The 18659-nt window shown below is 45.4% G+C and overlaps 1 protein-coding gene across 1 annotated transcript in view; it reads left to right on the top strand.

The window, feature by feature from the left end:
• The window catches only part of LOC144487322 (uncharacterized), a 28150-nt gene that overhangs the window by 1139 nt on the left and 8352 nt on the right, over window positions 1-18659 (top strand). The window contains exons 2-4 of the mRNA XM_078205400.1: window positions 1423-1496; window positions 7381-7465; window positions 9293-10284. Coding sequence (XP_078061526.1) covers window positions 1423-1496; window positions 7381-7465; window positions 9293-10284 — 1151 coding nt within the window. The remainder of the gene's footprint in view (window positions 1-1422; window positions 1497-7380; window positions 7466-9292; window positions 10285-18659) is intronic.

Genomic DNA, 18659 nt, shown 5'->3' on the forward strand with positions numbered 1-18659 from the left:
CTCCAGCTCTGTTACAGATGTTAATATAGTTGGTCTTAGAAGGGGAGGATTTGGGTTCAGGAAGCTCACACAAAACATTAGTTCAAGGTACCACATGGTAGGTTGTTGCATAAGATTAAATCTCACGGGATTCAGGGTGAGGTAGCCAAATGGATACAAAATTGGCTTAATGACAGAAGACAGAGGGTGGTTGTAGAGAGTTGTTTTTTCAAACTGGAGGCCTGTGACCAGTGGTGTGCGTCAGGGATCAGTGCTGGGCCCACTGTTATTTGTCATTTATATTAATATTGTGGATGAGAATTTAGTCGGCATGTTTAGTAAGCTTGCAGATGACACCAAGATTGGTGGTACAGTGGACAGTGAAGAAGGTTATCTAGGATTGCAAAGGGATCTTGATCAATTGGGCCAGTGGGCTGACGAGTGGCAGATGGAGATTAATTTAGATAAATGCGAGGTGATGCATTTTGGTAGATTGAGCCAGGGCAGGACTTACTCAGTTAATGGTCGGCCACTGGGGAGAGTTACAGAACAAAGAGATCTAGGGATACATGTTCATAGCTCCTTGAAAGTGGAGTCACAGGTGGACAGAGTGGTGAAGAAGGCATTCAGCATGCTTGGTTTCATCGGTCAGAACGTTGAATACAGGAGTTGGAATGTTTTGTTGAAGTTGTACAAGACATTGGTAAGGCCACACTTGGAATACTGTGTGCAATTCTGGTCACCCTATTATCGAAAGGATATTATTAAACTAGAAAGAGTGCAGAAAAAATTTATTAGGATGTTACCGGGATTTGACGGTTTGAGTTATAAGGAGAGGCTGGATAGACTGGGACTTTTTTCTCTGGAGCGTAGAGGCTGAGGGGTGACCTTATAGAGGTCTATAAAATAATGAGGGGCATAGATCAGCTAGATAGTCAATATCTTTTCCCAAAGATAGGGGAGTCTAAAACTAGAGCGCATAGGTTTAAGGGGAGAGGGGAGAGAGACAAAAGTGTCCAGAGGGGCAATTTCTTTCACAGAGGGCGGTGAATGTCTGGAACAAGCTGCCAGAGGTAGTAGTAGAGGCGGGTACAATTTTGTATTTCAAAAAGCGTTTAGATAGCTACATGAGTAAGATGAGTATAGAGGGATGTGGGCAATTGGGACTAGTTTGGGGGTTAAAAAAAGGGGTGTCATGGACAAGTTGGGCCGAAGAGCCTGTTTCCATGCTGTAAACCTCAGCACAATTTATCATAACCTGAACAGCAGAGAATTTTGTCCATGGGAGCAAACCACCGTCCACAACCACAGGGAGAAACCAGGGAAATGTGGAGACTGTGAGGAGATATTCAGTTACACATCAGAGCTGGAAACTGATTGACGCACTCACCTGCTGTGTGTGTGGGAACGGCTTCACTGTCGTCCCAGCTTTCTGCACAACAGCGAGTTCACACCGGGGAGACGCCATTTATAAGCTTCAAGTATGGGAAGTGTGATGAGAATGTTGCGATGGATATGTATGTATATATACTTATTATATACATATATATTACATACATTGTTTTTATGTTTAGAGAGAATGTTTAAAAATTCAGCTTTATTCTACAGGCTCAAGGGTTCTGAAAGCAAGTTAATAACTCATTTTAGCTAGAAATTTGTTTCTTTGATAGAGCTAATGAGCTTTTGTTTATATAAGAAGCTCCCCTTGGATTTCTGACTAGTATTGTTACAGGGTCATGGGATAGTGTGGGTCTGTGCAGCAAGAAAGAAGCTTTTGCAGTTCTGGCAGGGAACTGTTGGAGGGTTTCTACAAACTGATCTAAGGCTTGTTTTCTCTCTAAAAGCTTCAAGACTGTCTAGACTCAGTGAAGAATCCCTACAGTGCAGAAGGACGCCATTCAGACCATCGAGCCTGCACCGACAACAATTCCACCCAAGCCCTATCCCCATAGCCCCACATATTTACCTTTCTCATCCCCGTGACACTGAGGAAAAACTTTACTGGGTCAATCTACCAAACCTGCGCATACTTAGAGTGTGGGTGGAAATGGGAGCAATGGAGAAAACCCACGCAGACACGGAGAACGTGCAAACTCCACATATTCATCCAAGGCCACAATTGATCCTGGCTCCCTGGCACTGTGAGCAATGCTGACATGCCACCCTAGCAAGTATACATATGGTTGCTAACTGTATTTAAAGTGTCATTTACATCTCTTAAGAGGAACTGAAACAATGAAAGGTTAGAAATTAAAGTTGTTTCATTTTTAAATATTGTTCAACTGTTAATAACTGCTTCATTTGTTAGAGTTATATTTGAACTGTGATATTAAATAAAGTTTGTTTTACTATAGAAGATCCCCAAGTCAGTGAAATTACTCCTGGAATGAAACATTCTATCCTCACATTTATGCCAACATAGAAATGTTGTTGGGGTCTGGTCTGGCTTCCTAATGTAATTTAGGGGTTTTAGTCCAGGACCCTAACAGGATCCACCCTGCAAACACCCACGTTTCACACTGGGGAGAGACCTTAAAAGTGCCCAGCCTGTGGGAAGTGTTGCAAAAGCTTTGGACAACATGTTCACACTGATGAGACCATTCAGTTGCTTTTCCTGTGAGACTGGGTTCAGGAGATCATCTCAACTCACTGTGCACCAGTAAGTTCACACTGGGGAGAGGCTATTCACCTGCTTTGAGTTTGGGAAGAGATTCACTCTGTTTTGAAGTTGGATTTGCAGTTTCTGCAGTATCTGGAATCATAGAATCCCTGCAGTGCAGAAGGAGGCCATTTGGCCCATCGAGTCTACACCGACAACAATCCCACCCAGGCTCTGTCCGCGTAACCCCACATATCTACCCCACTAATCCCTCTAATCTATGCATCCTGTGACACTGAGGGGCAATTTAGCATGCCCAATGAACCTAACCAGCACCTCTTTTGAACTGTGGGAGGAAACTGGAGCACCTAGAGGAAACCCATTTAAACATGGGCAGAACATGCAAACTCCACACAATGACCCAAGCCGGGAATCAAACCCAGGTCTAGTTTTTGGGTCACTGTGGATCAGTTTTCTGTCACTTACCGTTACCTGTTTAAAGGTAAAGGAGTTTTTAAAGAATAAGGCAACAGTAACTGTCACCCTGTTCAACATGAAACTCTCTATTAATTCTTCCTCAGTAACAATTTTAAACACAAAGTTTGCAGTGGGGATTGAAGCGGGGACTTTCTCCTATAAAGTTGCAGTGATAATGAGTGTCCTGGGGAAACTCACCTGATGAAGGAACAGCCGGTTCCGAAAGCTAGTGGCTTTTGCTACCAAATAAACCTGTTGGACTTTAACCTAGTGTTGTTAGACTTCTTACTGTAATGACCCGGACAGAGGGGAACTGACCATCCATCCCCAGCTCTAATTCCCAAACAGAAAACGCTGCCAATAATCTGCAAATCAGCCTGAGTCTGTGGCCCCTCCCTCAATCTGAACCGTCACAATGCCCGGCTGATTGACGGCAGCTCTGGACCAATAGAGACAGAGGGGCGGGACTGGAGGACCGAGCGGGAGCGTCTGGTCCTCCAACCAATGGGAGTGAATGAGGGGCGGGGCTGGGCTGGGAGTGAAGCATGCGCAGTGTGGTGAATGGCGGTTGGAGAGGTGATTGTTATTTTGATCCACAATCGCTAGCAGAAAATAGTGGATGGGAGGGAGCGATGGATCCAGCTACCGGGCGGAGATGTTTCCTAAACATGTTGTGTAATCCCCGAAAAAGAGCTTCCAGGGTCTTCCAGCTGCACTGAGTCGGTCTCCAGCTCCGAGTGATCGGTCCGGGTTAGCGGCCATCTTTATTGGGGCCAATGTGCAACGGGGATAGTGTGCAACAGGGCTTATGCATGGCTGCCATCTTTGTAAGGGGCAAAGTTGTCAATGAGTGGGAGGAGCTTGTTCCCCATTGTTCAGAATGGAGACAACTTGTCCACCAAACTGCATCAACCCTCTGAGTCCCAGTGTCTTATCGATGAGGCAGAGCAGTGGCAGAAAAGGAAAGAAAGGGAAATAAATGACTAAAAGATATGGCAAATGCACTAGTGGTAATTTACCAAAATTTGCTGGACTCTGGGGTGGTTCCCGCAGATTGGAAAACAGCAAATGTGACGCTACTGTTTAAAAAAGCAGGTAGACAAAAGGCAGGTAACTATAGGCCAGTTAACTTAACTTCTGGAGTAGGGAAAATGCTTGAATCTATCATCAAGGAAGAAATAGTGAGACATCTGGATATAAATTGTACCATCGATAAGATGCAGCATGGGTTCATGAAGGGCAGGTCGTGTTTGACTAATTTGGTGGAATTCTTTGAGAACATTACGTGCACAGTGGACAATGGGGAACCTGTGGATGTGATGTATCTGGATTTTCAGAAAGCATTTGACAAGGTGCAGCACCAAAGACTGCTACATAAGATAAAGGTGCACAGTGTTACGGGTAATGTATTAGCATGGATAGAGGATTGGTTAACTAAGAGAAAGCAAAGGGTGGGGGTAAATGGGTGTTTTTCTGGTTGGCGATCAGTGACTAGTGGTGTGCCTCAGGGATCAGTGTTGGGACCGCAATTGTTTCCAATTTACATAGATGATTTGAAGTTGGGGACCAAGTATAGTGTGTCAAAATTCACAGATGACATTAAGATGGGTGGCAGAGCAAAGTGTGCAAAGGAGACTGAAAGTCTGCAAAGGGATATAGCTAGTCTAAGTGAATGAGCAAGGGTCTGGCAGATGGAGTACAATGTTGGTAATTGTGAGGTCATCCATTTTGGTAGGAAAAGCAGCAAAATGGACTATTATTTATATGGTAAAGAATTGCAGCATGCTGCTGTGCAGAGGGACCTGGAGGTCCTTGTGCATTAATCACAAAAAGTTGGTTTGCAAGTGCAGCAGGTAATTAAGAAGGCAAATGGAATTTTGTCCTTCATTGCTAGAGGGATGGAGTTTAAAAACAGCGAGGTTATGTTGCAGTTGTGTAAGATGCTGGTGAGGCCACACCTGGAGTACTGTGTACAGTTTTGGTCTCCTCACTTGAGAAAGGATATACTGGCACTGGAGGGGGTACAGAGGAGATTCACTTGGTTGATTCCAGAGTTGAGAGGATTGGCTTATGAGGAGAGACTGAGAAGACTGGGGCTATACTCATTGGAATTCAGAAGAATGAGGGAAGATCTTATAGAAACATATAAGATTATGCAGGGAATAGATAACATAGAAGCAGGGAAGTTGTTCCACTGACAGATGAAACTAGAACTGGGGGGGGGCATAGCCTCAAAATAAGGGGGAGCAGATTTAGGATTGAGTTGAGGAGGAACTTCTTCACACAAAGGGTTGTGAATCTGCGTAATTCCCTGCCCAGTGAAGCAGTTGAGACGACCTCAGTGAATGTTTTTAAGACAAGGATAGATAAATTTTTGAACAGTAAAGCAAGCAAGGCTCATGGTGGGCAGGCGAGTAAGTGGAGTTGAGTCCATGAAAAGATCAGCCATGATCTTATTGAATGGCAGAGCATGTTCGAGGGGCCAGATGGCCCACTCCTGCTCCTAGTTCTTCTGTTAAATCCTGCTCTCCAGATCCCACTGTCTCATGGGATGTCCTTCCCCATTTGTCAAAAGATCTGCAGGTCTGCTACCAGTCCCACCTTAGCAGTGAACAAGGCATGAGATGTGAAGCGTGTCCTGGTCACAGACCCAGGTTATTAACCACCATATTTCACTGGGCAAAGTGCAGAAGGGCATGTGGGCAGTGCTCCCTGTCAGCAGAAGAGAATATGGTGAATTTGAAGAGAATATGGTGAATTTCCATCCCGGACTGACGGTGATGGATTTTGGAAACTCCTTTTACAAGGCGTTAGAAGGGGTGAATTTGCATACAGGAAACTAAAACCAAGAAAAACGTTTGTCTCTTCTGAATTGCATTTCTGCACTGTCAGTGCTGGGATTTGTAAACTTCTTTTACAGTATATTAGAAGAGGATTTGTCAAAAAGACATCAATATCTGATAGCACCATTTGATTACAGCATGTGGATGTTATCGGTCTTTGAGTGGAAGTATCGAGTTCCAGGTCATTACCACTCACTGTGGAAAATTTCTTCCTCATATCCCCTTGGTAGGTCATTTTCAAAATCCTCAATCTGTGTCCTGTTATCAGATAATGGGAATAGTTAATCCTTATCTACGTTATCTATACCTGTCATAAATTTGTACACCTCTGTCAAATCTCCCCTCAATCTCCTTTGCTCCAAGGAGAATAACGCCAGTTTCTCCAGCCTAACATTGTAACCATAATCCCTCATCCCTGGAACCATTCTGGTCAATCTCCTCTGCACCCTCTCAAGGAGCCTCACATCCTCCATAATGTGTGGTGATCACTGGTTTGCACAGACACAGGTATTCTGTGTTCCTGTCTGTGATCTCATCACACACCCACAATTCCACAGTGACATCACCCCCGCTCCCCAGGTATTTCCTCAACTGGGAGACTTTTCTCTGACTCCAGTGTTTCTGATATCTTTCCAGCTGCAGGTCCCAACAGGAGAGTTTAAATTTTAAACAGTGAAATTGTTTCAAAGATGAGTGTTTCTGACCATTCATCTACAATTGAGAGTTGTTAGTGCTGAGCTTTGTTATCTGTGAGAGGTTCCATGTCTTTGGGGCTGGTCTGACTCCTTTACTGTGGATCTGACTCCATGTGCATTCATTGCTCTGTTTCACCTCTGCTCTCCCTGATCACCTCTCTGTCATTGTCTAACTTCCTCTGTCTCCAATAATGGGTGCATTTCAGCTGTGTTCAGTATTTCACTATTAGTTCTGCCAAATGTGTCGAAAGAAGGTTCCCACTTGTAACGATGCGCCGCTGGCTTACCAGCTTCCCGCAGTATCTTTAATATTCAGGAATTGTTTTTCCTGTGTTCTAATCCACTTCTCCTATTTCTGAGGTTACATTACATTTGGCACCATTTTTATTCCACATAGTTCACCCTGGATCATTGATTCTGTCTTTCTCACCCCAGCTACTGCCTGACCTGCTGAATATTTCCAATATAAGCTCTTTTTAATTCAGATTTCCAGCGGCATCAGTATTGGGCTTTTATTTTGTTGCCGACATTTCTGAGTCTAGAAATAGAGAGGAACTACTTAAGAACTGATTTGTATCAGGGTGGACCCTTGCATCTAATGCAGGTCCTTTTTCATTGAGTCATAGAATCACAGAATGATTACAGGTGGAGCCCTTTAGCGTGTTGCACCCTTGTGGCTCTCTGCAAGGACAAGGCAGTTAGACTCATTCCCCTGCCTTTTCCTCATACCCCAGCAGCTTCTTTCTCTCCAGGGTCTTGTCCAGTTCCCTTTTCTTTGTTGTATCAGTTGGAGCTGGAATGGAGATGTAGGAGAGCCTGTTGTGTTTAACCGCAAGGACTGTGGAACTCAGTTGGACCCAGCAATTTCCAATGTGAAATTGTCAAGGGAGCTGGATTCTGGGGAGATCAGGTTGTGAAACAGACACTGTCCGTACAAAGGAAAAGGATATTGTTAGAGGAACAGGTATTTCTGCAGATGCTATTTTTATGTTTCACACATACATATGTTTAAAATTTAATTTTGGAATTTAGGCATCACTAACAAGACCAGCAGCAAATACTCCCCATCTCCAGTTACCTTTGGAGAAGATGATATTTGACTTTCTTGAACCACTGCAGTCCGTGTGGTGAAGGTGCTCTCGCAATACTGTTCGGTAAGGAGATACAGATTATTCACCCGGTGACGATGAAGGAACAATGAAATGTCTCCAAATCGGTAATAGCAGTGTGTATTGGACAGCACTTTTTTGCGTAATGGAACATTTCAGGGTGTTTCACAGAGTTCTATGATGCCACATTTGACTCAGCCATATAAAGAGGTATGAGGACAGATGGTCGAAGGTTTGGTTAAAGAGGTTTTGAGGAGAATCTTAAAGGGAGAAGGTGAGGGAGAGAAGCAGAGAGGTTTCGGAAGGAAATTCCACAGCTTGTGGGCTTGGCAGCTGAAGGTGCAGCCTCCAAAGATCAAACAGTTAAAATAAGGAATGGTCAGGAGGTCAGGAAAAGAGGAGTGCAGAGATCAGCAAAGATTCGACTTCACAGATGTGTGCGTGAGGTGGATTGGCCATGCTAAATTGCCCCTTAGTGCCAGGGGGATTAGCAGGGTAATATGTGGGGTTACAGGGATAGGGCCTGGGTGAGATTGTTGTTGGTGCAGGCCTCCTTCTGCGATTTAAGGATTCTATAATTCTATCTCAGAGATTTGAGAGTCTCGAGGAGATTACACAGATAGTAAGGAGCCATGGAGGAATTTTAAAATAAGGACGAGAATTTTTTTAAAGTTGCTTATTGATCAGAAATCTTTGTAGGTGAGTGCGCACAGGGGTGATGGGTGAACAAGACTTGATGTGAGTAAGCAGATTTTTGGATGAGCTCAAGATTACAGAGAGGTTGAATGTGGGAGGCCGCTGGGAGTGCGTTTAGATAGTTACATCTAGAGGTAACAGGAATGGATGATGGTTTCAGCAGCAGTGAGCTGAGACTGGAGTGGAGTCAATGACGTCAGTGAGGTGGAATCGACGCTCTGGGTGATGATGTTGATATGTGATTGGAAGCCCATCTCAGTTACACAAAATACTCCCTGGCTGTGAACAGTCTGGTTGAGCCTTAGACTGTTACCAGTGGGAGGGATGGAGTCCATGTCCAGGGGATGGAGTTTGTAGAAGAGACTGAAGGCAATGGCTTTGTACTTCCTAATATGCAAGTGGATTGTCAGACAAGTCAGTGCAGTGTATGTGTTGGAGAACTTGCAGGTGATAGTGTTCACATAATCCCGCTGCCCTGGTCCTTTGAGGTGAGGAGGTTCAGTGTTTAATGATTCGGTCAAAGTTCTGGCTGAGTGGTTTATGTATAAAATCTCTCTTCTTTGCCTCCTGCCTCTCCACTTCTCTCTTCTTCCCTCTCTCCCTCCTTCTCCTCCCTCAGAGGCCAAAGTCTTGTCCAGACCAGGTGGTAGGTTCCCTCCCCTGTCGGACATTAGTGAATCAGTTGGGTTTTTATGACAATCCAGCAGTTTTCATGGTCACTTTTTCTTAGTGCTGGCCCCAGATTCATTCAGCTCAATTTCACAACCTGCCTTTGTGTTTTGGGGGTTCTCTCTCACTTCCTTTTTTCTGTTTTAAATCAATTTTGCAGAGTAACAGAAGGGAAGGTTTGCAGTCATGGAACAGGAAACTAAACATCACATCAAAATCTGAGAGTCAATTATTTTATCGTACCCTGAATATCATTGGATTTTAATCATGGAAGGAAAACGCACTGTTCACAGTGGGGAGAAACTATACACATGTTCTGTGTGTGGACGAGACTTCAACCAACCATCTGCCCTGTCAGAACATCAATGTCACCGCACTGAGGAGAAGCCGTGGAAATGTGGGGACTGTGGGAAGGGATTCGATTACCCATCCCAGTTGGAAATTCATCATCGCAGTCACACCGGGGAGAAACCATTCACCTGCTCGGACTGCGGGAAGGGATTTACTAAATCTTCCACCCTGCTGACACACCGGCGCACTCACACTGGGGAGAGACCATTCACCTGCTCCGATTATGGGAAAGGATTCACTCAGTCATCCAACCTGCTGACCCACCAGCGAGTTCACACCGGCGAGAGACCATTCATCTGCTCAGTGTGTGGGAAGGGATTCACTTTTTCAGCCAACCTGATGACGCACCAACAAGTTCACACTGACGTGAGACCTTTTCAATGCCCAGACTGTGGGAAATCTTTTAAAACTTCCCAGGAACTTATGTACCATCAACGTCTTCACACTGAGGAGAGGCCGTTCAGGTGCTCACACTGTGGGACAGGATTCAGACGTTTATCACATCTCACTGTCCACCAGCGCACTCACAGTGGAGAGAAACCATTCACCTGTTCAGAGTGCGGGGAGGGATTCACTCAGTCATCCACTCTGCTTAGACACCAGCGAGTTCACACTGGGGAGAGACCATTCATCTGCTCCAAGTGTGGGACGAGATTCACTCAGTCATCCACTCTTCATCGACACCAGCGAGTTCACACTGGGGAGAGACCATTCACCTGCTCCAAGTGTGGGAAGAGATTCACTCAGTCATCCACTCTTCATCGACACCAGCGAGTTCACACTGGAGAGAGGCTGTTCATCTGCTCCAAGTGTGGAGAGGGATTCACTAAGTTTCCCAACCTACTGATGCACCAACAGGTTCACAAGTAACTAAAGAGATTGGATCGCATCCAGGCCTGAACCATGTTCATTGGGGTCTGTTGCTGCTGATGTTCATAAACTCCTATCCAGTTATAATAGATAGTATTCTGGATTCAAAATACAATTAAATTAGATTCATTTTAATCAAACACTGGCCAGTTTTTAAAAAATATCTCTAACACAATTCAGATTCTTCTGAAGGGCTCTCCCTCTCCCCTGTCTCCTGCATCCTCACCTCCAACAACTGAGAAGAGCTCAGGAGGTTCTTTGACACAAACATTGAGACAATCTGATCAGCTGCCTCTGCTGCTTCCTCCCTTCCACTGGACCACCAGGGCAAACTGTCTGCTTTTGTCCAGGTTCTGAACTCTGATCTCCCTTTGATCCTAATCTCACTAACCTGCAGGACAACCAACTTCCCCATGTCAAAAACTCTCTCTTTCTCTTTCTCCCCCTCTAGCTCACCCACTGTCTCTCCTTCATTATTTATTGTTGTCTTTCCCCCTCTTTATCTCAGAGTATTGCCATCTGTGTTTCTCTGCCCATCTCTTGCTCAGTCTTTATCTCTATATCTGCCTCTGTGTTCTCCCCACCTCTCTACCTTACATACAGATTTGAAAAATACAACCCTACTCTCTCTCTTCTGGCACTGTCTCTCTTAAATCCACCGTCATCAAATCTTTTGACTGCACCACCTTTGCGAATTATTGTGCCATCTCCAACCTGCCTTTCCTCTCCAAAACCCCTGAACTCAGTGTCCCCCAAGGATCTATCCTTGGCCCCTCCTATTTCTCATCCACATGCTGCCACTGGGTGACATTATCCAAAAGCATCGTGTTAGTTTTCACCTGTACACTGACAACACCCAGCTCTACCTCACTCCCATCCCTCTCCATTCCTCCACTGTTACTAAATTATCAAACTGCTCATCCCACATCCAGTACTGAATGAGCAGAAATTCCCTGCAGTTAAAATTCAGGAAGACCAAAGTCTTCAGTCACCACGACAAATTCCGTTACCTAACTGCCCAGTGTGTGTGGTCATAGAATCATAGAGTTTACAGCACGGAGCAAGGCTCTTCAGCCCAAATTGGTCCATGCCAATGCCCATCTAAACTAACCCCATTTGCCTGCATTTGGCCCATCGCCCTCTAAACCTTTCCTATCCATGCTTCTGTGCAAATGGCTTTTAAATGTTGTCAATGTTCCTGCCTCAACTCCTCCAGCAGCTCATTCCACATACATACCACCCTCTGTTTAAAAAGGTTTTCCCCTCTTAACTTAAACCTATGCCCTCTAGTTTTCAATTCCCCAACCTGGGAAAAATAATAAGTGCATTTACTCTATCAATGCCACTCATGATATTATACACCTCAAAAGATCACCCCTCAGTCTCCTATGCTCCAAAGAAAAAAGTCCTAGCCTGTCTAATCTTTCCTTAACTCAGTCCCTTGAGTCCTGGCAACATTCTTGTAAATCTCTTCTGCACTCTTTCCAGTTTAGTAACATCTTTCCTGTAGCAAGGCGACCAAAATTGAACACAGTACTCCGGGTGTGGCGTCACCAATGTCCTGTACAACTGCAACATACTTCCAAACTACTATAATTAATGCACTGACTGATGAAGGCCAGCACACCAAAAGCCTTCACTGTCCTATCTACCTATGACTCCACCTTTAGAAAACTGTAGATCTGACCTCCGAAGTCCCTCTGTTCCACGATACTCCTGCAATTCACCATGAAAGCCCAACCTTGATTTGACTTTCCAAAATGCAACACCTCACACTTATTTGTATTGAACTCCATTTGCCATTTCTCAGCCCACTTCCCCAGCTGATCAAGATCCTGCTGCAATTGTTGATAAACTTCCTCACCGTCTACAATAGCACCTATTTTACTGTCATCTGCAAACTTACTGATCATGCCTTGTACATTCTCATCCAAATCGCTGATATCAATTTCAAACAGCAATGGGCCCAGCACTGACCCCTGAGGCACACCACTAGTCACAGGCGCCCAGTCCGAGATGCATCCTTCCACCATTATCCTCTGCTTCCTACCATCAAGCCAATTGTATATCCAATTTGTCAGCTCTCCCTGGATTCCATGTGATCTAACCTTCCAGAACAGCCCACCATTTCGAACTTAATTAAAGGCCTTACTGAAGTCCATATAGACTGTCTACCACCCTACCCTCGTCAATCTCCTGGTCACTTCATCAAAGAACTCTAACAAATTTGTGAGGCATGATCTCCCATGCACAAAGCCGTGCTGACTACTCCGAATCAAACCCTGTCTTTCCAAATGTCTGTATATCTTATCCCTCAGAATCCTCTCTAGTAACTTACCCACCACAGATGTTAGGCTTACCGGTCTATAATTCCCAGGTTTTTCTTTGCAGCCCTTCTTAAATAAGGCCACAGTATTTGCTGCCCTCCAGTCAACTGGTACCTCACCGTGGCTAACAATGATGCAAGTATCTCATAGAACATAGAACATAGAACAGTACAGCACAGAACAGGCCCTTCGGCCCACGATGTTGTGCCGACCTTCATCTGAAACCAAGATCAAGCTATCCCACTCCCTACCATCCTGGTGTGCTCCATGTGCCTATCCAATAACCGCTTAAATGTTCCTAAAGTGTCTGACTCCACTATCACTGCAGGCAGTCCATTCCACACCCCAACCACTCTCTGCGTGAAGAACCTACCTCTGATATCCTTCCTATATCTCCCACCATGAACCCTATAGTTATGCCCCCTTGTAATAGCTCCAACCACCCGAGGAAATAGTCTTTGAACGTTCACTCGATCTATCCCCTTCATCATTTTATAAACCTCTATTAAGTCTCCCCTCAATCTCCTCCGCTCCAGAGAGAACAGCCCCAGCTCCCTCAACCTTTCCTCATAAGACCGACACTCCAAACCAGGCAGCATCCTGGTAAATCTCCTCTGCACTCTTTCCAGCGCTTCCACATCCTTCTTATAGTGAGGTGACCAGAACTGCACGCAATATTCCAAATGCGGTCTCACCAAGGTCCTGTACAGTTGCAGCATAACCCCACGGCTCTTAAACTCCAACCCCCTGTTAATAAAAGCTAACACACTATATGCCTTCTTCACAGCTCTATCCACTTGAGTGGCAACCTTTAGAGATCTGTGGATATGGACCCCAAGATCTCTCTGTTCCTCCACAGTCTTCAGAACCCTACCTTTGACCCTGTAATCCACATTTAAATTTGTCCTACCAAAATGAATCACCTCACATTTATCAGGGTTAAACTCCATTTGCCATTTTTCAGCCCAGCTTTGCATCCTATCTATGTCTCTTTGCAGCCTACAACACCCCTCCACCTCATCCACTACTCCACCAATCTTGGTGTCATCAGCAAATTTACTGATCCACCCTTCAGCCCCCTCCTCTAAGTCATTAATAAAGATCACAAAGAGCAGAGGACCAAGCACCGATCCCTGCGGCACTCCGCTAGCAACCTGCCTCCAGTCCGAAAATTTTCCATCCACCACCACCCTCTGTCTTCGATCAGACAGCCAGTTACCTATCCAATCGGCCAACTTTCCCTCTATCCCACACCTCCTTACTTTCATCATAAGCCGACCATGGGGGACCTTATCAAACGCCTTACTAAAATCCATGTATATGACATCAACCGCCCTACCTTCATCAACACACCTAGTTACCTCCTCAAAAAATTCTATCAAATTTGTGAGGCACGATTTGCCCTTCACAAATCCGTGCTGACTATCCCGGATTAATCCGCATCTTTCTAAATGGTCGTAAATCCCATCCCTAAGGACCTTTTCCATCAATTTACCAACCACCGAAGTCAGACTAACCGGTCTATAATTACCAGGGTCATTTCTATTCCCTTTCTTAAACAGAGGAACAACATTTGCCACTCTCCAGTCCTCTGGCACCATCCCCGTGGACAGCGAGGACCCAAAGATCAAAGCCAAAGGCTCTGCAATCTCATCCCTCGCCTCCCAAAGAATCCTAGGATACATTTCATCAGGCCCAGGGGACTTATCGACCTTCAGTTTATTCAAAACTGCCAATACATCCTCCCTCCGAACATCTATTTCCTCCAGCCTATTAGCCTGTAACACCTTCTCTTCCTGAAAAACATGGCCCCTCTCCTTGGTGAACACTGAAGAAAAGTATTCATTCATCACCTCGCCTATCTCTACTGATTCCATACACAAGTTCCCACCACTGTCCTTGACCGGCCCTAACCTCACCCTGGTCATTCTTTTATTCCTCACATAAGAGTAAAAAGCCTTGGGGTTTTCCTTGATCCGACCCGCCAAGGACTTCTCATGTCCCCTCCTAGCTCTCCTCAGCCCCTTTTTCAGCTCGTTCCTTGCTAACTTGTAACCCTCAATCGAGCCATCTGAACCTTGTTTCCTCATCCCTACATAAGCTTCCCTCTTCCTTTTCACAAGACATTCCACCTCTTTTGTGAACCACGGTTCCCTCACTCGGCCATTTCCTCCCTGCCTGACAGGGACATACCTATCAAGGACACCCAGTATTTGTTCCTTGAAAAAGTTCCACTTTTCATCAGTGCCTTTCCCTGACAGTTTCTGTTCCCATCTTATGCCCCCTAATTCTTGCCTAATCGCATCATAATTACCTCTCCCCCAATTGTAAGCCTTGCCCTGCCGTCCGGCCCTATCCCTCTCCATTGCAATAACAAAAGACACCGAATTGTGGTCACTATCTCCAAAGTTCTCTCCCACAACCAAATCTAACACTTGGCCCGGTTCATTTCCCAGTACCAAATCCAATGTGGCCTCACCCCTTGTCGGCCTATCCACATATTGTGTCAGGAAACCCTCCTGCACACACTGCACAAAAAGTGCCCCATCCAAACTATTTGACCTACAAAGGTTCCAATCAATATTTGGAAAGTTAAAGTCCCCCATGACAACTACCCTGTGACCCCCACACGTATCCATAATCTGCTTAGCAATTTCTTCCTCCACATCTCTATTACTATTTGGGGGCCTATAGTAAACTCCTAGCAACGTGACCGCTCCTTTCCTGTTTCTAACTGCAGCCCATATTACCTCAGTGTGCATATCCCCCTCAAAGTGCTTTCCCGCAGCCGTTAAACTATCCTTGATTAACAATGCTACTCCTCCACCTCTTTTACCAGCTTCCCTACACTTACTGAAACATCTATACCCCGGAACGTCCAACAACCATTCCTGTCCTTGTTCTACCCACGTCTCCGTAATGGCCACAACATCGTAGTCCCAAGTACCAATCCACGCCCCAAGTTCATCCACCTTGTTCCGGATGCTCCTTGCATTGAAGTAGACACACTTCAACCCATCTTCCTGTCTACCGGTACCCACCCTTGACCTTGATACCTTCCCCAATATCTCACCACCCTCAACACTGACTTCCGGACTACAACTCCTTTTCCCACTCCCCTGACAAATTAGTTTAAATCCCCCTGAAGAGCCGTAGCAAATTTCCCTCCCAGGATATTGGTGCCCCTCTGGTTCAGGTGCACCCCGTCCTGTTTGTAGAGGTCCCACCTTCCCCAGAACGTGTTCCAATTATCCACGTATCTGAAACCCTCCCTCCTGCACCATCCCTGCAACCACATGTTTAAGTGCACTCTCTCCCTGTTCCTCAACTCGCTATCACGTGGCACCGGTAGCGTACCAGAGATGACCACATGTTTTGTCTTTGCTCTCAGCTTCCAGCCCAGCTCCCGAAATTCCTGTTTTAAATCCCCGTCCCTTCTCTTACCTATGTCGTTGGTACCAATGTGTACCACGACTTGTGACTGTTTCCCCTCCCCCTTAAGAATCCGGAAAACACGGTCCGAGACGTCACGGACCCTGGCATCCGGTAGGCAACAAACCATCCTCGAGTCTCTTTTGCTGCCACAGAACCTCCTATCTATCCCTCTAACTAACGAGTCCCCAATAACTATTGCCCTCCCGCTCTCCTCCTTACCCTCCTGAGCCACAGGGACGGACTCAGTGCCGGAGATCCTCTCACTGCGGCTCACCACTGGTATGTCGTCCCCCTCAACCGTATCCAAAGCGGAATACTTATTGCTAAGGGGAACGGCCACAGGGGATCCCTGCACCGACTGCTTCTTCCCAGCCCCTCTCACCGTCACCCATCTATTTTCATTCCGCGGAGTAACTGTATCCCTGAAGCTTCTGTCTATGGCCATCTCTGCATCCCTAATGATCCTAAGTTCCTCCAACTCCAGCTCCAGTTCCCTTACACGGTTTTGGAGGAGCTGCAGATGGATGCACTTCTCACAGGTATAATCAGCAGGGACACTGACGTCGTCCCTCACCTCGAACATAGTGCAAGAGGAACATTGCACTGCCTTCACACCCATCCCCTCTAGATACCTTGCCAGTACCAGGTAGAAACAGCAAAAAATGAATTAACTCACCCCTGCTCGCCCTTTCTGCCTAAGCCCTGTGAGCCAAAGCCCTACAGCTTTCACTCTGCCTCCTGCTCACTCTGCTGCCCGCTAATGAGGCTGAAAACTGCAAGTTAAGCACTTTTAAACCCTCCAAAAACCTTCCCAGACTCCTGCTGGGCCCACTTCCTGTTTTAAAAAAAAACCTCCGATTTTTTACACAAATTTAACTTAAAATAAATAAATAAATGTAGTGAACAAACCAACTGCCTTCTCCTCAGCCTGGTCCTGTGGAACAATGAGGCTGAAAACTGCAAGTTAAGCACTTTTAAACCCTCCAAAAACCTTCCCAGACTCCTGCTGGGCCCACTTCCTGTTTTAAAAAAAAACCTCCGATTTTTTACACAAATTTAACTTAAAATAAATAAATAAATGTAGTGAACAAACCAACTGCCTTCTCCTCAGCCTGGTCCTGTGGAACAATGAGGAACAATCTCAGCCAGGGCTCCCGCAATTTCTTCTCTAGCCTCACACTGTGTTCTTGGATATACCTGGTCAGGGCCAGGAGATTTATCCACCTTCATACATTTTGACACATCCATCACCTCCTCTATTGTACTGCGAACTTCCCCAATATAATCGGCACTAACTTTCCAAGGTTCCCAAGTCATGCCTTTCTCCACAGTGAACACAAAGGGGAATCAGTGTCCATTGGCTAGTTAAGCACACAAAGTGCCTGGTAGAGTTTAATTGAATATTTCTGCAGACCCCATACACTACAGTGACTTTATCAATAAAGGGCTAAGGAAGTAGTCTGTTGTGTTAAAAGAGGATAAATTCTGGAATTTTGCATTCATGTCCTGAATCTTCATAATTATCACTTAGCTGGGATGTTTCAGAATGAAAGAATCCCATGTACTTGTCAGTATGGGTTTCCTCCGGGTGCTCCGGTTTCCTCCCACAGTCCGAAAGATGTGTTGGTTGGGTGCATTGGTCGTGCTAAATTCTCCCTCAGTGAACCCGAACAGGCGCCGGAGTGTGGCGACTAGGGGATTCTCACAGAAATGTCATTGCAATGTTAATGTAAGCCTACTCGTGACACAAATGAATAAACTTTAAACTTTAAAACTTGAAAGGGGTCGTGTCCAATAGACCTGTTAAAGACAAATCACTGTGAGATTGACCTGGGGTTTATGTGATCAGGTCTCAGTTTTATGAACAAGGTCTGTATCAGACTAGAGCTGTGTCTTTGATTCTCTGTAGCAGTTGTAGTGTCCTTACTAAATATTCACCACAACTGCAACAGTTAGCCCAGAAATCTCACATTATTGTGATCACAGCCCTTCAAATCGTTACTGATGTAACTACTAAATATTCTGAAACGCAGCTTCTCCACAGCAGAAAGGAAGCCACTCCTCATCAATCCAAACTCTGAATGATTGGGGATGTTGCTGGTAAGAGTCCACAATAAACTGCTATTTGTCAGGTGAAGGTAGATCAGCAGCAGGAGTTAGTGAAGAGAGTGATGGTAAGAACCAGGCAGACTGACTCACCAGGAAAGCTGCTTTGGAAGGGATTCCATCCAAAACACAATCAATGTCACCGATATGATAGAGTCCAATTAAACCTGATTTAAAAACTTGTCAGGACTCTCACCCTGATGTGACTTTTTAAAATTCATTCATGGGACATGGGTGTTGCTGGCTGGCCAGCATTTACTGCCCATCTCTAATTGCCTGAGGGCTGTTGAGAGTCAACCACATTGCTGTGGCTCTGGAGTCACATGTAGGCCAGACCAGGTAAGGACAGCAGATTTCCTTCCCTGAAGAATATTAGTGAACCAGATTTCTTTTCTGAAATGGCTGGATGCGAAGCCAAGTCCCATGACTGTGGCCAAAGAGGGTGCAGACCAGAGGAAACTTTCTTTCATCCCTCATAGCATCTCACGTATTTGATATAATGA

Source organism: Mustelus asterias, unplaced genomic scaffold, assembly GCF_964213995.1.
Source record: "Mustelus asterias unplaced genomic scaffold, sMusAst1.hap1.1 HAP1_SCAFFOLD_733, whole genome shotgun sequence".
Lineage (NCBI taxonomy): Eukaryota > Metazoa > Chordata > Chondrichthyes > Carcharhiniformes > Triakidae > Mustelus > Mustelus asterias.